Raw genomic sequence first — 26,445 nt, 5'->3', positions numbered from 1 at the left:
GAAACTGAGGCAGAGGTTGTGTCGTTGCTTTTTTGTTTGTGCTCTTGGGTTTATCAAACATTAGATTACTATGTTTATTTCACAGTCTTGAGTACTTCATTTCCCACTGATGAGTTTCTTAACCAATGCCAATAGTTTTGACAATTACTGCTTTATAACATTGTTTACAGTCTGGTAACTTTAAGTTCTCCTCATTCCTACCTTTTTTCATCATTTCCTTTGAGACTCTTGAGCTTTTCTTTCCTTCAAGCAATTTTATTATTTTATCTAATTCTGTAATCACTTGGTAGTTTGATGGGTATGGCACTGAAATCTGTAATCTTTGGTTTTCTCCAGGAAGGTTCTTCCATTTATTCATTATCCTCATTTTTTCTTGAAGATAGATTTGACCACCCCCAAGTCACTGAAAGAAGAGTGGCTCCATGAATTGACTGGTTCAAATCGGTCGGGCTATTTAGCATGAGTGGACTGATTAGCTATTAGTTTCTACCAATTTGACCTGCAGCTAGACATTGGGGAAAAACAGACAAACAAGCCACTTTCTGCATCGTTAATCCCAGTACTTTGGGGATGACTAACTTCAAAGTACTCTTGAGCAGTAAAAGTGATAAGGAACTAATATCTTGTAGGGGCAGGCTGTGGAAACTGGGGTTGAAGCGTTTTCCTAATCCAACCCACTCCTTTGGCTTAATTCTTTCTGAGGAAAGTCAGTTGTCCCAAGAAGGCCTTGGGTAGCTAGGTGGCAGAGTGGATAAATGCCAAGTTTGGAATCAGAAGACCTGAGTTCAGATGGGCTTCAGACACTTACTAGCTGTGTGACCCTGAGCAAGTTACTTAATCCTATTTGCTTCAGCTTCCTTATCTGTAAAATGAGCTGGAGAATGGCAAACCACTCCAGTACATTTGCTAAGAAAACTCTAAAAAAAGGAATCATAAAGAGTAAAAAATGACTAAATAACAAGGCCTCCATAAGCCTGGTCCCAGCTGACTCCCTTTCTCCAACCTTAGCTAATGGCCAACTTTAGGGATGAGGCTAGGATATTCAAATTGCCTCACTGTAACAAAACCCTGCCAATGAAGTTCTGTTGAGAAGTGTGGTTTCAGAAGACAATACAAATGTTTGACAACTATTCCAGTTTGCTATCAGATGAACTGAAAGACCCATCAGGATTCATGAATGGTTCAACTTGCTTTTAAGAAAACCTATAGCAGAGAAAGTCACCCTTTTTGATATTAAAACAATATCTTATCATTGTTAAATGAGGGGAACTTTTCCTCCTAGATCACTGTATGGAATAGTCTTAAAATTTTAAAAGCACTCACTTTGTTTTGAGAACTTGATGACATCTTGCTATTCCTGAAATAAGAAGTAGGATAAGGTATTTGTGAGTCCCAAGCAAGGTTTGGAAATTGTACCTGTTTTCCATGGCAATTGTCACTATGACATTAAGATTTATCACAATATAAATAACATTTACTTCCCATGAAGGGTGGAATTTTATAGCATTAAAATTATGTGCATTTAAAAAATACTAGAAGTGTCTCTCACCACTGTATTCCTCTTCTACCCAGCTCTCCCAACATTTTTGTCTCACCAGTGTATTATTTGCTTAAGATATGCCTATGATACATTCAAGCAGAGAGGTAGAGTGCCCTTGGAGATGCACTCTGGGCAAGCCAAATGTCTAGGAGTGGTCTTGACTATACGTCCAATTCCAATTTTCACACCATTTTTCCAGAGTGGAAACTCCACTAGTTCCTAGTCACCTTCAGTACCTGCTGACAAAACTGACATTAAAAAACAAAAACAACCAGATGCCACAAGATCGTGAAAAACAGCTTTATCCGGAGACTACGAAGAATAATAGCTCACAATACGTATAGTGCTTTGAAAACCACAACAATCTTGAGGCAGGTAGCACAAGTCCCCTTATGGCCTTGTTACGGTGATGGGTCTAGACTTGTGATTTTAGCAGTATGGGAAATTCCCTCCATCAATGCAGACTGACACTTCTACAACTTACAGGCTTAGTTTCAAGTGCCTGGCCCAAGGTCACACGGCTGGTAAGTGTGAATGTAGCAGCATTCTAAACCAGGCCCCCATCATCAATGTAAGGCATCAAAATGCCAGCATCCCCATTCTGATAGAAATCAAGACCCAGAAAAGGTCCTTTGAATAACAAATTTAGGGCTGGAGACCTCCTAAGTCCCCTAGTCCACACCTCTCCATAAACTGTGGTTAGGAGGTCGTAAGGGTCTCGAAGTGAGGTCCAGTGATCTACCCCCATACCCAGAGTCACACAAGTAGGAAGTTCTGGGGTGCAGATGGGGCCCTTCAGTGTTCCCGTGCCTACGACCAATGGTGAACCAAAAAGGAGGACTATTTTTTCGCCCCTCACCCTCGAACTGACACAGGAAAAAGGCTCTCGGTCCACGATGCCCCAGCTGCCCTTCTGGCCCTAAACCCTGGCCCCTCTCCCAACACTTTAACTCCTCCGCTTCCTGCCAGACAAGCCCGCCTTCCCTCATCCCGGGAGGAGCGGGGGCGGCGGCCGGGCGCGAGATCCGGCTCGGCGGAGGGGCTGCCGAGGAGGGCGCTGCCTTTAGACCTCAACATCTATTAGGCTCGGCCCCCTCCGCGACCCCAGCCAAAGGGGCTTCCTCCGAGGGGGCTCTCGGTATCAGGAAGCTAGGCCCGCCCTCCGGCCGCCGGCCCTCCTCGGGGTTCCGCCCTTGGCCGCGGGGGCGCTTAGGACCCATCCGGGTAAACTGGACCGAGAAGAGGCCGTTGAGGCCCGCGACGGAGCCCGAGGCTCCCGCCTCGGACCTCCTCGAACGCCCGGGGGGAAGGGCGGCAGCGGCTCTTCCCCGCCGGAAGTGAGGTAGGGGTTTGAGGAGGCCGGCGCTTCCGGCCGCGCAAAGGCTCTCGGGAGCAGCTTCTGGCAAACCCTTTTCCCCGGCCTCCGGAGCAGCAGTGTCTCTCTCGGTGCTCCGGCTTCCGCGACCTGCATCCGGGCTAAGCGGCCACGGCGGCGGCCGCCGCGGCTCCTCGTCTGCCCGACTTCGCTCCGTGTTCCTTCCCCGGCGATAGCGGCGGCCGCGGCGGCCGACATGCTGTGAGTCGGCGGCGTCGGTGCCGGTGCCCGAAGAATGGTTTGGTGGCGCCGGCGGCGGCAGCAGGTGGTGGCGGCGGCGGAGGCGGCTCCGGCTCTCTAGAGCCGAGCCCCCTGCCTGGGGTGTCGGCCCGGTGCAGCGGCCAGGCCAGGCCCCCGGATCGCACCAGGGCTCGGGGGACGGGGCCGGCGGAGACGGCGCCCGCCCCCCTTAGGAGACGACTCTGAGGTGGTGGTTCCCGAGCTCCCCCACTTCCCGGACCGCGCCGCGCTCCTCTTTCCGCTCTTCCTCCCTCTCCCGTGTTCACGATCCCCAAGTCGCCCTTGCACACGCACCCTCTCACACACAGACACACACCACTCTCTCCCCGGACTTGTGCCCACGCTGCGTCGCCCCCAGAGGCGGCCGGGTCCTCGTGTGAGGAAGATTCTCTGGTCTCTGCGGGCCGGTGGACCAGAACCAGGGAATTTTTATACGCCGGGAGAAAGAGAGACGGGCGGTCGAGACGAGACGAGACGATGGCTTCTTCGTCTGGCAACGATGACGATCTCACTATCCCCAGAGCTGCTATCAATAAGATGATCAAAGAGACTCTCCCCAACGTCCGAGTGGCCAACGATGCCCGGGAGCTGGTGGTGAACTGCTGCACTGAATTCATCCACCTCATCTCCTCCGAGGCCAACGAGATTTGCAACAAATCGGAAAAGAAAACCATCTCCCCGGAACATGTCATACAAGGTAAGCGCCGGGGGGCCGAGGGTGGGGGGAAGCGGGGAGCGGGGTCGCTGGTTCAGTGGAACTCGGCGGAACAATGCTCTGAACGCCGCCTCCGTGCGAGGCGCCGGCATCCGTGAGGGCGCCCCCCGCGCTCCCTGCGCCGGAGCGGAGCCTTGGCCCCCAGCGTGTGTCGTCCTTCCAAAGCAGCGCTGGCATCCAGAGAGGAGGACCGTGAGGTCCTGCACCCCCAAAGTGCCCAGGCACAGGGACGGTTAATGATCGCAGGCATTCATTGTGTCCCGTAACACGTCCCGAAGAGATAATTAGCAAGTAGTAGGCTCCCAGAGGGGTGCGTGAAGCAACAAGATTGACTGGGCTTGCCCCACGTCGGGCACACCTAGAGAGTAGCACGACTGGAAAGAGAACACGAGATTTCTGGCTTCGTTGCATCATTTTTACAGAAAGACTAGTTTTGGGGGTGGGGGGGTGGGGAGTGAATACGAAGACAAATGAAAACACCTCGAAATCTTTTTCTTACGAGAGAGTAAAAATTTTCAGCCTAAGATGGTGTTTGAATGAAAACCAAGTGTACCTTGTCTCTACTTCGTGGGAGTTCCTCATTACATGAATACTTAAAGAAAAATAAAAAAGTTTTTTATCTCTGCTGTGGAGGCAGAGATAACTTTTTCGAAGAGGATGGATGTTAAGTTGACTGTGATTGTCTTTGTTTTGTGTATCCATAGACAGGTTATGTACTGCAAAGAGCAAGTATTTGAATATGCCTGGTACATCGAATATTTTTCTGTTCTCCCCTCCTTAAATTGCTCGCTTGGATTTACACAGACAGCCATTCATGAGTGGCACTTTAGAACAACTTCATCAGTTAGATCGTGTGCAGGGTACCGTCAAGTGTCAAGAGAGGGAGATATTCAGGAGACTTAGTACATCATGATGGTCAAGTGGGCTTCTAGTTTGCTTTTTACCATTTGAGTTTTGTAAGTGCTATTATATATATAGTAACAGTCTCATCACAATGATGTGGAAAATAATTGAGCTCCAGCATTGTACAGATGTGATATTATGCTAATAAATGTACCTGTTACTGCCCTGGTGACATTTAACTGTCAATATTGACAAAATAATTAAATGATCCTTTTTGAAATGTTGAAAGTAGCTTTAAAATATACCATGACTTCTCAGTAACTGAATGGGGGGTGGAAAACAAACTCCAGTGAAGTAGATTGACAACTTTAATAGTTAAGTGGTGAAAGTGTATTCTTTTAAAAGCTTTTTTGATGTTCATACTTAAACCTACAACATGAAAGCTAAGGATATGCTTTTGTTTGTATTGCTATTTTGTACTATGCAGCTACTGAAACATTTTTTCTTATACAACATTATTCCCCCACAGATTACAATTTCTTTTTACAATTCATATAAAAATGGAAAGGTTCTTTTGTCAACGTTGCCTGTCATGGAAAAATACAAAACACTTCTAAGGGCTTTAACTTTTTTTTTAACACCTTTGAAGTGATGCTCTTTCCAAAATCTAATAACCAATTGCAAGTGAACTTCTTGATAGAGTTTAATCAATTCTGGAATATTTTTGTGTTAACATAATAGCTTGAAAGTGCTGGTGTAACAAACAGTATTAGTTCAACATTAGAATATATTCTGTTCTGAATACTTCAGTGGTTATAACTGTCACTAACCAGTGAATCAAGGATTAAGAATCCTAGTAAAACAGTTATTTTACTAATTAATAAACAATGATAACAGAGGAAGGGAAAAGAAATAAACGTTTACATAGGGCTGGCACCGTGCCAAGCACATAACATTTTTACAAATAACATGATGATATTATGATAATAGTTGAAAGTTATAGTGCTTTGAGAACAGTATCTCATTTGAGTCTCATAATAGCTATTTCAGGTAGACAATTTTTTGTAAAAGAAAATTTAGAGGCAAGTTTAGTGACTTGCAGGGGATTATGTCCAAGTTTTCTTGCTTTTAGTGCTATTTACATGACATTATGGGGACTGCTGTAGTTAAGTGTTCCTTTTTGGTGTTAATGTAAAATCACATTTTATTAAAAACGCCATCTCTACCTCTCTTCCTCACTCCTAGAAATTGGAAATGATATAGACTCTTTATTTGGAGCTCCTTCATTGCAGGTATCTTTAAAAAATTGTTAGAAGATGTGTTCTTAGTGTTTTTACAGAGAAGCAATGTCTCTACACTGTGGAAACTTAGGTTTGGGAAGTGTGGGCGAATTGGAGATGAAAATATAGATGTGGATATAGCGCCTACTTTATTGTACATATTTGTTTCAGTTAGAAACACACCATTTTACACAGATGATGGAGCTGCACAAGTCTTGTGGTTTTAGGTTGCTGAAGAATTTAGACTTTCAGGGTTGAGTTCTTTAACGAACTAGATTAGACTTTTGCATCTGGACATTTAACTTGCCACTTTCTTAACAGTGGGACCAAAGCTCTGGTAAGACTGGATTCAGCAAATTATTATTCAGTCACTGTAAATAAAAAGATAAAGAAGAAGGAAGGGTTACAATTAATCTGAATAGATCTGTGAAGTAACTGATGCGAAAAAATTTATGATATCAGTTATATGCTTTATTTCAAAAAGTTGTTTTATATCTTCAGTTGAGAGAGTACATTTAGTATTTTGTGTGAAGGTCACAGGTCATTACAGAAGGTTCTGAGTTTCTCAGATTGTGCTTTGTGTCGCTGTCTTTGCCTGTTTGTGTGTTTTCTGGTGTGGATTTCAGCACATTGCTTTGTTGCCTTATTATTGGCAGACAGCCTCTCAGGTCTCTGGTTTTCTCATCTGTAAAATCAATGTTGCACTAGATGATCTCTTAAGTCCCATTCTGTCTCTAACATTCACTGGATTTGTGGATCTTCATTAGAAATTTTATGGCCTTAGAGGGAAAAAACCCTCACTTTGGTTTTCCTGTCCTGTGCACAATTTAAAAGTAAAGGAAGTGTAGGGGAGAAAAGATTTACAAATGTTATTTTATTTGTTACTCACAATAACCCTGGGAAGTGGGTGCTATTATTATCCTCACTTTACAGTTGAGTAAACTGAAGCAAATAGGCTTAGTGATTTGCCCAGGTTTACACAGCTTGTAAGTGTCTGAGGCTGGATTTTAATTTAGGGCTTCCTGACTCCAGGCCCAGCTCCTTATCCATTGTGCTATCTAGCTGCTTTTTAAAAAGTGCCATATTCAATTCAGAATCAACTTTGAAATAATTCTGAGAGCTTTAGATGCCATATGCTATTTTTTTTTTATTTTTAGAATTGTAGGATTTAGAGCTTGAAAGGATTTAGGATGCAGTCTAGTCAAATACCTTTTATTTTACAGATGGGAAAACTGAAGTGCACAGAAGTTGTTAAGTTTGTTTAAGATTGAAGATTCAGCATTGCAACCCTGGTTGTCTACTATATCCCAATGCTCTTTTCTGTTGTACTGAAGTTCTGTTGCTGTTCACTGTACAATATGGATTTGAGATTGGATTTGAACTCAGATCTTCCTGACTCCAGGTCCAGTGCTCTAATTGTATCACTTACTTGCCTTAGTTAAAAAAAAAAAGCCAACTTAAAATCCTTAAAAAATTAATTACAAAAGGATTATTTTTTCCAAAGGGGCTTGCGATTTGTGTGTAGTTTGCATGTCACAATCAGTGGATTTGTCATCCATGTGGGTACTCCCTCTGATGCAGATTGAAAACTATCCATGCTTGCCCTTTCTCTGTGACTGATCTATATCCTTTCATACATTTGTCACAGGGTGTCCATCTGATCTTCTGGGGACATTCCTCACTTTCTCTTGGCAGTACGGGAATATCAGTGGATCATACAGGCTGACTGTCCATCAAATTATCCCGTGCTCTTAAAATGAGGGGCACTCTAGTAGGCAGGTTTAAAGTTTGAATTATTATTATTATAATGCTGAAAGTTGACATTTGTGGAATGGAAGGTGCTTAGAGGTGGAGGTTAAGACTAGTCTTCCATCTTTCTCTTCCCTGTGGCCAAGATTTCTTGGTAATTACAGTTACACAGAATTTGGCTTTGTTTTGCTGCTTTTTTCCATTACATTATGGTAGTCATTGTGTATATTGTTTTCCTGACTAGTTACTCATTTGATGATGTTTACCAACCTAAGAGTTTCTTTTACTCCAGCAGTTTCTGGTACATTTGAAGTGTCAAATAACTACTTTTTTGAATGTTTTTTGAAAAGCTTAACTGTCAGTTTGTTGCTCAGTCTCATTTTCAGTCATGTCTGACTCCTGGTGATCCCATTTGGGGTTTTCTTGGCAAAGATACTGAAGTGGTTTGCCATTTCTTCTCCAGCTTATTTTACAGATGAAGAAACTGAGGCAAATAGGTTTAAGTGACTTGCCATGGGTTACATAGCTTAGTGAGTGTCGAGGCCACATTTGGACTCAGGAAGATGAATCTTCCTGACTCTAGGCTCCGCACTTTCTATCCACTGTGCCAAATTTCAGAATTCATTGATTATGTATGAAAATGACTCATACATAGTTAAATATTGTTTAGGTAGTCATTTCCCCCCATCATACCACATTGTAATTATTATTGTATATTTTGATTGTACTCCTGTGTGTGTCTGTTATGTGATGAATTATTTGTGTTCACAGTTCTTAAAGGTTTGACTTTTTACTTATTCTTAGAGTTTAAAACACCTCAGAGTTTTGTGTAAAACTAGAATGATTGCTATTACTAGATAATAAGTCACTGTAAAAAGTGTTCCTTTTTTTTTGCATGGCATTATATTTTAGGTAGTGAGTGACATTTATCATGCAAAATGTCTTGAAATATTAGCTCAGTATCTGTGCCATATTTTTAAAATAAAATGTATGCAAATTCATTCTGTTAGTAATATTTGCGAATTGTGATTCATTGATAACTGTTTTAGGACTTGTTTGTCATTTTTGAAAAGTCTTGTTATACAAAGACTCATATGGCTGTGAATGGAACTTCATGATTTAGGAAGAATCAAATGTCAGGTAACCTAAAGGTCATTAAAAAAACTCACAGGAGGTATAAGTTGGTTGTAGCATGTTACCAGTAATGACTTGCATATAAGAGGTAGCATAGTACACATCACTGAAGAAATGTATAAGCAGGAAAGGAGATGGGCCAGAATCAGAGATAACAAGTGGATAGCCTGAATACTACTTTAGTACCAGTGTGCTGTTAAAAGGACTAGAGAAAGAAAATCCACTTGCAAGTTGAGTGGAATCTTCCGGTGAACTTACCGATCAGCAAGAATTTCTTTAGGAACCTTCTAAGTGCTAGGAATACAGAAAAATGAACTTAGCGTCTAAGCTCCTTGAGTGTAAAGATATCTACCAGGGCAGATAAACATATATACATAAATATGTATGTGTGTATGTATATGAATGTGTGTATTTATGCATCATAAACACACACATTCATATACATATACATATGTACATATATAAGAAATAGATGTGAAGCAGTTTTGGAGAGAGGGTGGATTAGCTTGGGAAGGATTGAGTGGTGGATCGAGGAAGTTTCATGTGAAAAGTAGCACTTGAATTAAATCTTGAAGAGATAGGGATTCTAAGAGGCAGAGATGAGGAAGGGAGTGAATTCCAAGCATGGGAGCAGCCGCTGCTGCTAAGGTGTGGAGAAAGGAACAGGAGGTGGAATGTTGGGCCTGAGGAAGCACCAGTACCTTCTTTCTGTGCTTGTCAAAATCTTGTTCTTTCAAGGCTTATTGTAGTTTTCTACCTCTTCTGTGAAGCCTTCCGTGATTGCCCTTGCTGGAAATGAGCTCTTCCTCTCCAGATTTTCTATCATACTTCACCTAAATCTTTCCTTTGCACTCACAGTATTCTGCCTTCTATCATGATTGTCTGTGTACCTTATGGGTTATTGCATCCTAGGTTATCTGTAGTCATCCTGATTAATATCAGGTCACTGGATCCAGATGGCTCTGGAGGAGAAAGTGAGGCTGGTGACTCTGCATAGCCCTCCCTCACTCAGAGCAAAGTCAACTGCAAGTCATGTCATCATTTCCCTGATGCCATGGTCCTCTTCGAAAATGAAGGACAAACACAACCCATATAGTAGATACTAAATTCTTTGAAGGCCGATACCAATAATTTTAATTTTAGTGTACAGTAAAGTACATGAAGGAGTATGAGAGGACATGGGCAAGAGTTAAGAGTTGCACAGAGTGAACTTCCAAAATGATGAGTGCATCCATTTGTGTACTGTATATCACCATTCTCCAGTCATTAGGCACATAATTTGTTTCCATCTTTTTGCTATAACATGGTGCTTCTTGGAATATTTTGTCACACATTGGACCTTTCTGTTATTGACGTACTTGAGGTTGAAACCTAGTAGTTGCTTTGCTCAATCAGATAAGGCACTAGATGTAAAGGATGCAAGAAGATCTGGATTAAAGTCCAACCTCTGACGCATAACTTGGTATGTGACTCGAACAAGTCCCTTAACTTTTCAGAGTCCCTAAGGAACTCTTGTTAAGACTTTAAATCGAAGATCAGTTGCTGATGTACTTTAGCGCCGATGATTTCCTCACTGGGTATTCTCTATTCACTAACGAAACAAAAGTGTACAGACAGTGTATTCTGTTGCATAATTCCAAAGTGTTTTCTAGAAAGGTTAGACAAATTCACAGACCCACCAGCAATGAATTAGTGTGCGTCTTTTCACAAGACTTTCTAGCGTTTAGTTTTTCTGTCTTTTATCATCTTTGCCAACTTGATGAGTGTGATGTTGCAATTTCAGAGTTTTTGAAATAACGAATCAATAAGGCAATAAAAACAACATCGACAATAATCTGAATATGCCTGTGTAGTTCTGTATCGCAAAGTATGAAAGGCTCTCCATACAGAAGGTAGAAGTAGTAAAACTTTTATTCAGACACCAGAGGACCAGATCCCATAACCAGGCAATCTGCTCCCACAACGAGTCAGCCCACATTTTATCATAACAGAAGGAACTTTTTTAACTGTTTTAACACAATATCACAGCATGGATCCTCACCATCCCAAAACCTGTCCGACCCCCTGCTGGGGCCTTCCCAAAAACCCACTCACTGACAGCTGCCACAGTTTGCTCAGCTATCCCAGGTTGGCTCTCTCTGCCTCAGTTCTAACTGTCATAACGGCCATAAACGGCTCTCTCAGCATTTCCTGTGACACAACTTCCTTTTCTTCTCAGCAAGCTCCTCCTACCGCATGTGTCTTAGGCTTCCTACGATGTAAGCAGGTCACACGACCTATTAATGGGTAGGAAAGCTCTTCAGATCTAAATTGCTATTGCAAATATGTATCTCCATTTTTTCAGCGAGCATTTATCGAACACCTCCAATGCTATCACTCCTACTAGGTGCCAGGATACAAGGACAAAAGACCAAAATAACTCCTACCTTCAAGGACCTTATGCTCCACTGTAAACATAATAACCAGACATGGAATAGAGGAGATTATAAAAAACAAAATGTTATTTTTAATAAAAAGCTTTTATATAACCAAAATAAAACCTTAAATGAAAAGAAAAACTTTGAGTTGGGATAAAAGTCTTGAACCAAAACAGTCTCACAAAAATCCGACATACTACAGGATGTATAGAGTTGACTAATATCTATCACATTAAGAGCCATTCCCCAGTAGAAAAAATGGTCAAAGAAAATGGATAGTTTTCAGAACATGAAATGTGAACTATCACTGAAAAGCATGCCTTTTGACCATTTTTTCTGTTGGGCTCTTAAGTCTAATATATTTGTGTCAATTCTTTATAAGTCTTGGAATTCACTCCCTCATCTCTGCCTCTTAGAATCCCTATTTCTTCAAGATTTAATTCAAGTGCTACTTTTCACGTGAAACTTTTCTTGATCCGCCACTCAATCCTTCCCAAGCTAATCTATCCTCTCTCCAAAACTGCTTCACATCTATTTCTTATGTATGTATGTATGTATATGTATATGAACATGTATGTATAAACTCAAGGATCTTAGATGCTAAGTTCATTTTTCTGTATGCCTGGCACTTAGAAGTCTCCTAAATAAATTCAGACTTTTGTTAGAATATTTGATGCGAAGACTTTTTCCCCTATCTCTATGATAAATATTAAGAACTTTTGAAATGATGTAGAACGAGTAAAAAAAAGGATTTATTAAGTGCTTACTCAGTGCCAAGTATTGCTGAGCAATGGAGATACAAAGACAGAAAGTAAAGACTAAGCAGTGGGAATACAAAGACAAAAAGTAAAGATGACCCCTGGAGATCACACACAAAGGTTAATGGGTGACTTTAGTCCAGAAAGTTATAGAGATTTTGAGTAAAATGGGAGAGTAAATTGACACTTCCTATCCAAGAGAATTGCCAGAGTTGATTTGATCATGTTTCATAGTTCCAAAAAGGTGGGAGGAGGGGAAAGAAAGGGTATCTGTGTGTGGGCAAGGAGATAACTGGAGAGAGAGGGTGGAGTGAAATGACGCATGACTTAGGACTTTTCCTGAAATAGTGGTCTAAGTGATACTTTTATACCTATCAGACCAAGAAAAAATATATATGCATATATATTTTTTTTTCTATAGCTTAACTAATGAAGACAATAATAAGAGACAAAAGTCCAAATACACTGGTTCCAGATGACTGAAGCTAAAACACACATCCTACCTTTATTTTTAACAAATCATAAAATATACAAATGGAAATTTTCATATACTGTCAGTCACTGAGTCTTAAGAATTAGGAGGGACCTCAGAGGCTATCTAGTCCAATTTAGTACAATAACAAGAATCTCCTTTACAGCATACTTGACAAGTGGTCAGTCTAGCCTTTTCTAGAAAAATCAACAGTGAGAGAGATCCCAGTACCTCCTAATTCAATCCATTCCATGTTTGGATCACTATAATTATTTTTTAAGATTTTTGTGCGTGTCATGCTTACATCTGCCTTTCTTGGACTTCCACCCCCTTCCTTGCTCCTGGTTTTGTCCTCTGGAGCCAAGCAGAATAAGTCTAATATCCATTTTATGTGATAGTCTTTCTTCTACTTGAAGACAAATTACCATGTCCCCCATCCTAGCCAAGCCATCTCTTCTCTAAGTTAAACATCCATAATTTCTTCAACTAATCCCCATCTGAGGATTACCCTATACCTTTCACCATCTTTATTGCCCTGTTCTGGACATCTTCCAGTTTAATTTATCTTTCCTGAAATGGTGGCCCCTAGAACTGAGTATAATCACTACATTAAATGGTTTATCTTAATTCTGTTTTTATGGGAAGGTACTATGGGGGAAGTGTTCATTGGTAAGAATGTTCATATGTCAAAATAGCCTATCAATGCAAAAAATATGGCAAGTCTGGGAAAGATTGGGTAGAGTAGTCAAACAAGGTCTGAAATGCCAATGTAAGGAATTTGAATGGCTTTTCTTGATTTATTATTTTTAATGTTTTTTCACATAATGCTGAAGGAGACAAAAGGGAAGTTTCCAGTATTAACAGGCATCTGCTAATACTTTGTTAGTTCAGATGAGGGCCAATATTTCTGTGTTTTCTTTGTCATTTTCTATCTCACATTAGTAGAGGTATGAGTAGAATTTTTTTAGTTTAATCACATAATTGCATATTGTAATAGGTTACATCATCAATAGAAATAACATAGAAATTAGCAACAAGAGCATGCCAAATGTGTTTTAAGATTATTTATACAAACCACCACCTACATGATAATATGAATCTGTAAGTGTATATTTGGCAACTGTCCTAAAGGTCACAGACTCAGAACTTTTTCAGACATTAGGTAGAATGTCTAAAGGAATGTAGCCAAATGGTAAGGAATATGCTCAAATTCCTGTTCCCTGAAATCAGGATTTTGGAAATCTTTACAAAGTATCCCCATTAAACTCCTGCATTGACATCTTCTGTGGTACAGAGGTTACTCTACGTTCTAGCAGAGCACAAGCTGTGGCAAGTTCTCCTAAGTTGTAAAGATTTTGAGTATTAGAGGATCATAGATTCAGAGCTAGAAAGGACCTCAAAGGGTATTGAATCCAGTCCTTTCGTTTTACAGATGAGAATACTGAGGACCAGAGAGGTTACTGATAAGCTCAAAGTCACACAATTTGTGAGTATCTTGGATAATGTTTGAACCTAGGGCTTCCTGACTCCCAAGTCCAGCACTCTATCCATTATACTATACTTGGTGATGGACAGTATGTCACACATGTAGTCTAATGACAAGCTTAGACATATTTGGAGACGTTTATTACTAAATGGTTATGAGGTTCTTTTGGCTGCAGAAACCAATGAAAGAAACGTGAATAATGTCATCTTAGCACAAGGATGCCCATTATCACCACTGCTGTTCAGTAGCATATTAGAAATGTTAGCTGCAGCAATAAGAGAAGAAAAATAAATTGAAGGAATTAGAATAGACAGTGAAGAAGCAAAACTGTCTCTCTTTGCAGATGATTTGATGGTATACTTAAGAGAAATCTAGAAATCAACTGCAGCAAAGTTGCAGGATATAAAATAAACCCACATAATTCATCAACATTTCAATATACTACCAACAAAGTCTGTCAGGTAGAGAGAGAAAGAGAAATTCCATTTAAAATAACTGCAAACAGTATAAAATACTTCGAAGTCTCCCTGCCAAGAAAAATCCAGGAACTATATGAACACAATTACAAAATACTTTTCTTACAAAGTCACATCTAAACAATTGGAGAAATATTAATTGCTCATGCGTAGACTCAGCCAATAAAATTAAAATAACAGTTCTTTCTAAATTAATTTATTCAGTGCCATACCAGTCAAATACCCCCCCCCCCAAAATTTATAGCGCTAGAAAAAATAATTTAAAAATTATCTGGAAGAACAAAATGTCAAGAATGTTAAGGGAATCAGTGAAAAAAAAAATGTGAAGGAACATGGCCTAGCAGTACCACATCTCAAATTGTATTACAAAGTGGTAATCATCAAAACAGTGTGGTACTGGCTAAGAAATAGAGTGGTGGATCAGTGAAATAGATTAGGTACACAATACACAGTAGTAAAAGACCATAGTAATCTAATGTTTGACAAACCCAAAGATCCAAGCTAATGGGATAACAACCACTGTTTGACTAAAATTGCTGAAAAGCAGTTGGGCAGAAACTAGGTGAAGACCAATATCTCATACCATATATTGAGCTAAGGTCAAAATGGGTTCATGATGTAGACATAAAGGGTGATATTAGCAAACTAGGGGAGCATGGAATATGTTATCTATCAGATGTATGGATAAGGGAAGAATTTATGACCAAACAAGTGATAGAGAGCATTGTAGGATGAAAAATGGCTAATTTTGATTAATTTAAGAGGTTTTGCAGAAACAAAACCAATGCAGCCAAGATTAAAAGGAAATCAGAAAACTGGAGGAAAACTCAAAATTTTCCTCATCTGTAAAATGGGAATAATAACATCTACCTCCCAAGGCTATTGTGAAGATCACATGAGATAATAATTATAAAGCACTTTGAGCAATGCCTGGCACATAGCACTATATAAATGGTAGCAGCAACTCTTCTTGTTAAAATAATATTAAATAAAAAATAATTATAACTTTGTGTATTTCTAGATTAAAGAAAGCATTTGGAGAGTGTTCTCTTTATGAAAGAATAAGAGTTTAGAATTCTTTATCCCTATCTCTTCTACCTCTTTTCCACCCCTACTTATCCTATTACACCACTTCAAATTATTTTTGTAGTGTTTCCTATTTAGTTTCCAATATCTGGGAAAACCAAATGGGTAGCTGTGTATGTAGCATTTCATTTCTACTAGCAAATCTTAAATTTGGCTATTCAGGGGTTTTGCTAAAAAAAAATTTCCTGCTTGTCTTTTGGATAAAAGAAAAGCTATCTTTTTTTTCATTTTCTCCATTTGAAACTTAGTAAGATATGTACCAACTTCTCAAGCCAATTGGCATAAAAATCTGCTATTAACAAATAATTTATAAATATTTTCTTTTTTTTTCTTTTTTTTTTTTTTTTTTTGGTCCTTTGAGGGTGACTAAATCATTGAATCATGAATTACTGTAGGTGGGTTGAATGTGTTTCCAAAACCACATATTTTAACATTGGCAATTTTTCATAGGAAATGCTTTGATCTTATTTAAAAATTATAATCAGTGGGAGAAGGAAAAGTGGAAGTCTTAGTGCTGAAACCTGTTCCTATCTGTCAGCTGATTTTGCTTTTAATGTTGGGTATATTGGTAAAATGTTTCAAGATGCCTTCAGATAATTTTTAGTATAGCTATGAAATGGATTAAGTTAATTTAAAACAAAAAAGACCAACGAAAACTTAATGGCCCCTACCTAGGAAAAGTGCTATTTACTTTCTCACTACCTCCCCTTAATCTTAATGACTTAGAAACTCAATTTGATTTGTTTTTTCCCTCTAGCACTAGAAAGTTTGGGCTTTGGCTCCTACATCAGTGAAGTGAAAGAAGTCTTACAAGAATGCAAAACAGTAGCCCTAAAAAGAAGAAAGGCCAACTCTCGTTTGGAAAACCTTGGCATTCCTGAAGAAGAATTACTAAGACAGCAACAGGAATTATTTGCCAAAGTAAGTATCATGCTATTTATGGTTTTACATGGAATCCTATTCAGGTTTTCTAGTTCATTATAGAAATCTTACTAGATTTTGAACTGTGATGTTTTGGGTCTGGAAAAGCCTGTGCACCCAAAAGAACCCCATTCTTTCACATGAGAGAGTCTAGTGTTTGAATCTGGTCAAATTTTGACTTCTACAAAAAAATAGTAAGTGTTTGCAGTGTATATTTTCTGTCTATTTTCTAAGGTAGTAATCTTAGAACTAATATCTTTTAATGTGAAATTTACTTTGAAGTTTTCATATAAAATGACAATTCACAAATAATAGTGTATGATTTAAGGTACAACAACATAATGAAAGTCCTTGATAAAAAATATTATGAAAACTATGATTAATGGCATAGAGGAAAAGCTCAAATAGCTTCCTATTTGTGATTAAATTATGTTCCTGACACCTTTGAAAAGACTGGCCTTTTTGAATTTTAAAGAGAATTGCTGCAGCTCTGTTTATTCTTCTTGCCCCCTCCCACTAAGATTCTTCTGAATGAAAAGATCTAATGTAACCTCATATGTGCCTGAGTTGATTTTGCTGTTTTGAGTATAATGTTAAGTCTGAGGTCACACTTCTGTGGGCAGTGCATTCTGTTTTCTGGCCAGCTGTCTTGCAAATATATGCTATTGGTTACAGAGGGAACTGGTAAAAGAATTTCGTAGTTATCTGCCACGTGCTGAGGATGTGGGAGGAGGTAGTACACAGTTTAGATAGAGCACAGCCTCTGACTTAGGTAGTTACAGGATATGGAGCATAGGATGTATACAAACAGTACTGAGTTCAAAGGGGAAATCACAATATTAACAGGAGTGGGGGATCGTGGGAGGCTTAATGGAGAAAGTGATATTTAATTTCAGCTTTAAAGGATACGATAGGAAGTCAGCATATGGCGATGGGGCATTCCAGGCATAGGAAACAAGGATGGGAAAGTACAGGGCATGAGTATGGAGTAGCAAGTGCTCTGGTTTGCCTGAAACAGTATGTGAAATGGAGTCCAGTGTAATTAGGGTGGCATCAAATTATGGAGGGCCTTGAATTGCAGGCTAAGGTTTGACCTTTACTTTATAGGGGAGCATTAAAGGGTTTAAAAGGAAGTGTGGTATGATCAGATATATACAGAAAAAAAGAATGGTTTAGCTGTTGTATGAAGTATGGATTGAAGTAGGGATCATGGATGTGGGAAGATATGTAAGAAGGCTATGGGAATGATGGCATAGAATGGAGATTTGGGGATAGATTCAAGTAATTGTAGAGATAGCGTAGGACTTTTTAGGAGAGAGTGTAGAAGAAAGGGAAGAGGCCCAAGAGCAAGATTTTAGGGGGATGCTTTAAGGGGCAAATAGGGAGGAGCCAAGCCAGAAAAAACAAGGAGTTGTTGTTAGGAAAGAGGTTAAAAACAAGAATAGTATTTGAGAAAGGCAAGAAAGGAGAACATTTCCAGAGGAGGTGGAGTGGTCAGTGAAGTTGAATGTGCTTCAGGGTGGTCAAGGAGGATGAAGATTGACAAAAGACCACTATATTTGATGATTAGGAGGTTATGAGTCAGTGAGAGGGCAGCTGGGTGGCACAGTGGATTGAATGTGGGTCCTGGAGTCAGGAAGACTGGAGGTCAAATCTGACCTCATACATGTACTAACTGTGCTCTGGGCAAGTCACTTAATTTCTGTCTGCCTCAGTTTCCTCAAGTGCATAATGGGGATAATAACATCCCCTGCCTCCCAGGGTTGTGAGGAGATGATAATTGTAAAGCACAGTGCCTGGCACATAGCACTATATAAATGTTAGCTGTTGTTCTAGTTATTATTAAAGAGTAAGTAGACTTCTTCCTCAGAAGGAGGCAATAACAGCTGCTACTGAGAATTTGGGGACAAGTTGAGGGAGCTCATCGAATGACCTCAAACTTGACCGTGAAATAAATAGCAGGTTAGATTATCTGCTTTAAGTGTGGAGATGATCAAAATATGATTAAGAGCTTGAGAAAAGAAGAGAAGATTTAGAACAGACATTGTGATGAGAAAGATTAGAATATAAGGATTGCTGACCAGGAATAAGGATTTAGCTGAGATTATGCACCAGTAACTTCTAACAGATGAATTCAACTCAGTTACATGATTTTCTGTAGTGATAGTTCACATCCTTTAAAGCAGGAGAAGTGTATAGTGGGAATTGCCATGGATTGAGGATCTGTGAATAACAGAAGGTTAGTGATCATGTGGTTTTTTGAGTGGTAATTGGAGAAATTTTAAAGTGGCACATGATGGGGTCAAGGCCAAGTATAAAAGATAGGTAAAGTCAGAGTCACTTAGAGACTAGGAAGGAGTCCTGTGACTCCTTCATGAGGTAAATATAGGGGTCATGAGGGAATAGAAAGTTTAATGTGAGTGAGGCAAAAGGATAGAGTTTTGTGTTCAGAGAGTAGAATTTTGAACTTCAGAAACTGGGAAGTGGTGCTGTAAAAGGGTCCAAGGCATAGTAATTATGTTGGTGTATGGCAGAAATATGGTGGAGGGAGGAGGTCATTTTAAGTTAAGAAGGTTGCAGGTGTAGTCAGATTAGGCTCTCTGCCATTAAAAAAACAGTTTAAAGAAGATGATGGATCATTTATGAGTATAAGTCTCCCATCTGTTTCTGCCCACCCCAAACACAAAAAGCTATTTCTCTCTACTGCTTTCTAGCTTCCCCGCTAATTTTGTATCTTTTTTTTTTTTTTGCCTTTTTTTTGGCAGAGCAGTTGGGGTTAAGTGACTTCTTCAAGGTCACACACAGCTAGTAAGTGTGTCAAGTGTCTAAGGCCGGATTTGAATTCAGGTCCTTCTGACTCCAGGGCCAGTGTTCTACTCACTGCACCACCTAGCTGCCCCAATTTTGTATCTTTTTGAGGTACCAGTATGAAATTTAATATGTAGATTATTTAAAACTCTTTTTCTTAACATCATTTGTCTCTTACTCTGGCACTTCAATCTGGAAGCAAAAAAGGGCTGTCTGAGACCGAGTGCCATTTTAAATATTTATCTGTTAATATGGCCAAAAAAGTTCATCACCTGATGGCTCACATAACAGATACACAGTCATCAAGCCCATACTTAAAACTTTTACAGCCTAATGTAAAACCTACAAGAGATTGTACCTAGCCTTCGAGATCTCAGGGCCACTGCTATGGCACAGTAAGGTGTATAAGTAGGATTTTGGCTTGGGATTGACACTTCAGTGGTGGTAATTTTGAGGCCAGATATCCTAGGTTGCTTTCCTACTTTTATACCTAACTAAAGGAATCAGATTGTTTTGTTTTGTTTTATGGAGTCAACAAGATACTTTAATAAAGGAAAATGTCCAAGTAGCTTTAGTGATTTGAGGCTGCTTGAATTTCTTTCCAAACATGTCTAAGTACATGATTTTACTTGAAAATTTTATTCATTTTAATGAGAAATTTTATATACCTAGAATTGTGTTATTGGTAAGCACAGTAGTTAATCTTTAAATTCATCTATCATTTTGCTAAGCACTACAGTTTTCTTTATACCTGAAATAATAACATTTTTGCCCACCCTTAATACAGTTTGGACAGTTTGAGAATTCCCAGTGGTTTTGTTACCAAAGGAAATTTGCTAGAATAACTGTACTATCCAAATTGTTTTATAGAAATTGAGATAGTAAACTTATTGTAATAAAATACCTTTTTTGCAGTTGAATAATTAAGCCTAGAAACAGAAGAATAAAATTAGGCTTCTGGCTTGTTCGTGACCTTTTTTCTCTTTGTTTTGTTGTTTCCTGTGTAGTTACACTTGCTTCCTATATACCCCTGCTGTAAATTTCATCCCAGTCTTCTCTGGGTTTTGATTAACACCTTTCTCTAGCACCTTCAATCGCTCTTTGGAATTCTGTCCCTCTGCCTTCAACCGTGCACAGCCATCCTAAAATAACCTTTACTCCTGTTGACCCTTCAAGCTACTGTCTTATTTGTTTCATTCTTTCTGCTGCAAAATTTTAAGAATGTATAATTTGCATCTGCCGCCTTTTTCCCTCTATGATCTCTTATAATGTATTTTTTCCCCTTAATTTACTGAGCAGTTTACTTTTGCTGTTTGCTAGACATGTCCAAACCGTCAAATTCAGTTTCCTTTTCTCAGGCCCCATCTATGACCTTTATGAAATCATTGACCACTTTTTTCTTGAAACTGACCTTTTTTGGCCCTCATGACACTTCTTATTCTTTTTCTACCTCCCTTCTATATCCTTTGTCTCCCATTCCCCAACTCTAGTAATGCATGAATGCTCAGTTCTTAAATCCTTGGTCTTTTCTCCATTGTCTCCTTCACTCACATATTTTCATCCATTACCTTTATACCTGAATCTCAAATTTTTATCTCTAATTCTAACTTCTTCCCTTAAATCCAATTATATTATACACTATAATGCATTTACTAAGTGCCTGTTATGTGCAGAGCATTCCTTGCTGTCAAGGAGTTTATAGTCTAAGAGTGTATTTTATAGTGTTAAGAGTGTATTTGATTGGTTTCTGGCCGTTTCTCTTTGGGTGTTCTAAACTATCACCAGCTAGCATTTCTGAAACTTTGGTTAGCGATTATTCTTTCCACTCCCAAAAAACTATTTTACCTTCTGATCATCCCTGTTTCTTTCAGTGGCAATGTTCTTCTACTCACCCAGGCTTAAAATCTCTCCCCAACTCTGATTTCTTCTAGCCTCTTGCTTCTCATACCCAATCCATCACCAAGTTTTGTCAGTTCTTCCTTTGAAATGTCTTTGGCACTCCTTGAGAGGCAGGATGGTATAATGAATAGAATTCTGGGCTTGGAGTCAGGAAGACTTGGGTTCGAATCCTACCTAGAGATCCTCACTAGTTCTATGACCAGGTCACTTAACCACTCAATTTCTTGCTTTCCTCATTTACAAAATTAGGGAGTTACCCATAGTGGCCTCTAAGGTCCCATTCACAACTCCAAATCTATGGTCCTAAGACCCTTTTCCATTGCCACTAGCCTAGTCTAAACCTTCATCCTCCAACACTAAGGTTGTAATAGCTTTTTTTAAGTATTCGTGTGTAAAGTGTCTTCTACTCCTCTACCCCTTCAGTCCCTTCTACAAATTGCCGACAGATTGCTCTTCCTAAAAAGAGCTTTTATCATGTCATTTTCATTCCCCATAGCCTTTGATACCTTCCTATTAAGTTCAGGATAAAGTCCACATTCTTTAGTCTGGCAGAAAAGGTATTCCTCAGTCTGGTCCCAGCCTGTCTTTCAAGGCATATCTTCCCCTACTTTGTTCCAATAAGACTAGTCAACTTGTCTATTTTCAGTTCCATACCTTTTCCCTCCCCTTTGTTCCTGGAATGTCTTCCCACTTTTTCCACCTGTTGAAATCCTGTTTTATTATTCCAGGCCTAACTCAAATCCCACTTGCTCCATGAATCCTTCCCCAGGCTTTCCTAGCCCACGGTGATCCCTGCTTCATGATTTCTGTGGCATTTACTGTCTATACCACTCTTCGGGTACTTGTGATTAATGATATGCTAACATACAGACACTTAACTAGTTTTGTGACCCTAGGCAATCACTATCAGTTTCCTCATCTTTAAAATGAAGATAATAACAGCACGTATTTCTCAGGATTGTTGTGGGGATCAAATGAGATTATGTACATAAAGTACTTTGTGAAACTTTAAAGTGACACATAAATGTGAACTACTGTTGTGCTTTCAAGTGCTTTCAACTTTTGCCTATTGGACTTGTTAACCCAAGATGTGATACAAGCTGAAAATAGGTTTGAAAGCGGTTTAGATTAATGTATGGATAAAAGAGTCTTTAAAAAATTGAGAGAAATGAAGGATGTTGAATATAGAACTAATCTCTTGGATTAAATTAATTCAGGGCAGTGATGTTTTTTCATAAAACATTTGCCATTGCAAGGGACAGAATTTTATGTAATGTGGCATTTTCTCGATACACTTATAGGGAAATTCTTTTCTGTTTTTGACCTGACCCGATCCTCCCAGCACCATTACTGGGACCTCTCCTTGTATAGAAAGGGTTCAGGTATTATCATTTCTTAGCCATCTTTACAGAATAAATAGGGAAAGAGGTATTTTCTAGAAAGTGAAGAAAGGATAAGTGATTGAGTTTTGAACAGGCTAATGGAAAATATTAAACTATTTCTTTAATTGGGAATAAATTTTTTTGCATTGTCTGTCAGTGCTTACTTGTGACAATCAAATATTAGATTTATAACTACTTTTACTCAGATTAGTCTGGATGAATCTTACATGGTTCAATCCAGAGAGATATTCTGAGTTGCTTTTTATGTTTTTTTTCCCCCAAGTCCTTTATTTGATCAGATTGTATCTTTTTCTCTCTCATTCTGTCATTACCATTCTAATTAATTTTCTTTTGGTTCCCTAAATCTGTTTGACTAATTTTTTCACACTCTCCATACCTCATTTGTTTTATCAATATTTTGTTCTTTAAGTAGCATGGTGAGAAGCAAAAGCTTAAGGATACCTGGGAAAGGAGGCAGACAAAAGCTAATGCTTGGGAGCAATATTTGAGTATTTATACATTAGATTTACATGCAGTGGACCTCTTTTAAGATCCTAAAATGCCATGTCAAGAACTTTTAAATTACGACATATAATTTTTGTACTATAAAATTCAATCACAATTCAAAACCATGGATAGCAAGGGATTGTAGTAGAGAAAGAATAGAGACATCAGGGTGTTACATGTAAGTAAAAGAACTGTAGTCAAAGAGTATTAGGACCATATATATATGTGTATATATATACAAACATATACATAAACTGTTTTTCATCCATATACACATAAATAAATAAATAAATAAATGAATAAACAAACAAACAAACAAATGAATAAATAAATGAGCTGTTCTTCATCCATAGCCAAGACATTGGCCAAGGATTCTCTGATATCAAGGGGAAACCTCCCAGGAATCCAGAGACCCAAGTTTGCAAAAATACTGCTTTTTGATATTTTCCTCAGGCTACATTTTCTTATGGGAGGGTTAGGTCTTTCTGTTGTATATTATACAGTATTTGGAAAATGTCTGCCTTTTATATTTGTAATTGATTATATTTGCCTTTGACCAAAGTGTTTTTTTGGGGGTGGTCTGGCTCTTTAGGCTAGACAGCAGCAAGCAGAACTGGCTCAGCAAGAATGGCTCCAGATGCAGCAAGCGGCCCAACAAGCACAGCTGGCTGCTGCTGCTTCAGCCAGTGCATCCCATCAGGCAGGATCTTCTCAGGACGAAGATGATGAAGATGACATCTGAAATTCACCAGCTGAGTTTTTATTCTCACAGTTTTTTTTTCCTGCACAATGAAAAAGTGAAAAGAATGCTTATCTGTAATTTTGTATGCATCTTGATGGACTGGCCATTGGTATTCTCGGGATGTCTGCTGTTAAGTTTCAGCTGTTGTGTGCTATACATGTAAAAACTCTCTCTTTGAACTCTTGAAGATTTAAGGTTCAGTATCATATCAATTTTGAATTTTTAATGGTGTTTATGAAATTTTAGATAGCAGTGAGTCCTTTATTTGATCAATAAACAGTGTTACAGTAAACTACAAGTTTATAAAAATACATTGAGATTTATACAGAAGCTCTAAATCTACATGTGCATTTCCTCTGCCCTTTTAACTAAACTATAAAAAATCATATATGGGGAATTTTTAATTATTTTTTCGGGGGGGGGTGCGTCGGGTGGGAATGACGAAGTAGACATTGGATCAGGTTAGATTAAAAAAGACAAAGAGTTCAGTTCTACAGTGTCTGAATTTTTTGTCCTTTTAAAAATGCGGAGGTATATATATATATATATATAAAAATAAAAAGGTAATAAATATATATGCTCAGTTAAAAACACTTGTTAAAAAACTCAAACACATACAGTGCTAGGAAGATGTATGTTTAATAGGAGTTGTACAAATTCAATTATTTGTTTTTGTTTTTGTATAGGGGTAAAAACCAAGGTTTTATTATGGCATCTATTCATCTTGAACTAAACTATTACATTTCAAAGACTGCCCTATTTTGAGGACTGTCATGATTCTTATTATTTCACTCCAATAATTGTTGTTGATAGTGTTACTTGCTTTGTCCAACCATGTTCATATTATTAAAATGAGTAGGTGGAACTTGATGAAACGTTTGCTTGGGTTCCGTGGGTTTAACTGGAGTTGGTGAATATTCAGACCATTGTGGGGAGGAATGGAAGCTAATGAGCATGCTTGCAGGAAAAGAGTAATTTTTTTTTTAAAATATCTCCCTTAGTAGTTATAGTTTACTTATTATCAACAGAAATTTGATTTTCCTGACTAGGTTACAGGCAGATTTCTATGCTACCTTTTGAAATGGCATCGTTGTCTTCTTAATCCTAATTGAGTTTAATAGCAGAAAAATTAATCAGGTTTAGTTTCAGTTAGGACCGCACGCCATGTGACTGATGAGCAGCACCACAAGGACAACTAATGGTTACTTTTAATCTGTTAGTTAAAAGAAACACTTTTATTTTGTTCCAGTAAAGCACATTAATGGTTGTTAATTCTGATGTATTGAAGAAATAGCATACGTGTTCACATTTTGGGAACAGAAAGGAAAAGCCACAATTCTTATGTCAGATATCCATATTCTTGAATTTGGGTATTTCAAGCAGAGCTGAAAAAATTACACAGCAGTTTTGGCAACTTCTGGGGTTCTAAAAAAAATTACATGACCATTTTAATTAGAAAATGAAACATGTAAGGTTTATAGGAATTCGAATTTCTTAATGATCAGATATTGCTATTTCAGAAAATGAAAATTATCAAGTATTTGTTAAATACATCCCTCTTTTTCAACACACCATCTTTCCTCCCCCAGTGAAAAGGTTAGTTTTGTTGGAGTGTTTAAGTTGAAATTATTTCATGGATATTGCATGAAATATGTTGGGCAAAATCTGAGTAAGCAACTCAGTTTTTTAAAGGTATCAGTAAGTACCAAAGGTAGTAAAGCTAGTTGAGAGTAATCATATGTTAATATGCAGTGTTGGCTTTTCTAATTTGTACTGTAACATCCTTATGCTTTCTATTTTAAGTGAATCTTTTTCTTAACTTAGATATTTTTCACACTTTTTTTTTTCTGATGCAGGGTTCAGGTTAATATTTTACTGCATCTGGTATGTATGATGTTTGGATCCTTGTGACTTTTCCTTTGGACATTCTTATGCTTTCATATGCTGTATTCTTCAAGCAATAAAATTCTGATGTGTTTTATAAATTGTTTTATACTTAATACATTGCATATGTTTATAATACAAAGATAGAATTTTCTCCTCACCATTTGGCCAATTCCAAAATACATAGGCCAAAAAGGTACACGTGTCACTGACTGATGTTGTTGGTTAGGAGGCTTAGGTACACATTTGGTGAACAGTGTTTGTCTTGCTTTCTTGTTTGCTTGAATCACATCAGATGTATTGTTTTGCATATTATCCTTGTAATTAATGTATCTTGGTTGGCCGTGTTGCTTACCATTATTAACTTTGTGACCCTGGGCAAGTCTCAACTTCTGAGCCTCAGTTTCCATATTTGTAAAATGGAGATGATAATATTTGTACTACCTACCTCATGGGGCTGTTGTGAGGAGCAAATGAGGTGTACATAAAGTGCTTTGCAAACCTTAAAGCACCATATAAATGTTAGTTACTTTTATTATGTATTGTGCCCAATTATGAATAAGGCAGATTTTGTAGTGTTTTGCTTTTAGCTTTGTTTTTTAAACCTTAGGGACACCATTTTCTTATACCTGGTATTCAGATATATTGAAATTGCTAGAATCTTTTGGGAAAGGGAAAGATTTCTATATTTCTATAAAAGCAAATTTATTTCTGAGGCTGTAATTCCCATC

General features: G+C 38.5%; 1 protein-coding gene across 1 annotated transcript; it reads left to right on the top strand.

The window, feature by feature from the left end:
* The first annotated feature begins 2,815 nt into the window (after nt 1-2,815).
* DR1 (down-regulator of transcription 1) lies at nt 2,816-25,815 on the top strand. The gene is made up of 3 exons (XM_036768538.1): nt 2,816-3,852; nt 16,329-16,492; nt 23,681-25,815. Exons 1-3 carry the CDS (start codon nt 3,633-3,635, stop codon nt 23,828-23,830), a joined length of 534 nt encoding a protein of 177 aa, XP_036624433.1. The 5' UTR covers nt 2,816-3,632; the 3' UTR covers nt 23,831-25,815.
* The last annotated feature ends 630 nt before the right edge of the window (nt 25,816-26,445 follow it).

This window comes from Trichosurus vulpecula, chromosome 7 (genome assembly GCF_011100635.1).
Source record: "Trichosurus vulpecula isolate mTriVul1 chromosome 7, mTriVul1.pri, whole genome shotgun sequence".
Taxonomy (NCBI): Eukaryota; Metazoa; Chordata; class Mammalia; order Diprotodontia; family Phalangeridae; genus Trichosurus; species Trichosurus vulpecula.
The sequence above is the reverse complement of the archived record's forward strand: the minus strand, read 5'-3'. Positions and strand labels throughout refer to the sequence as shown.

Excerpts from the sequence above, each read along its gene's own strand:
- DR1 (XM_036768538.1), top strand. The coding sequence starts at position 3,633 with ATGGCTTCTTCGTCTGGCAACGATGACGATCTCACTATCCCCAGAGCT. Across the intron at positions 3,853-16,328 it reads CCCGGAACATGTCATACAAG|CACTAGAAAGTTTGGGCTTT; the intron begins GTAAGCGCCGGG and ends TTTTCCCTCTAG. Across the intron at positions 16,493-23,680 it reads AACAGGAATTATTTGCCAAA|GCTAGACAGCAGCAAGCAGA; the intron begins GTAAGTATCATG and ends CTGGCTCTTTAG.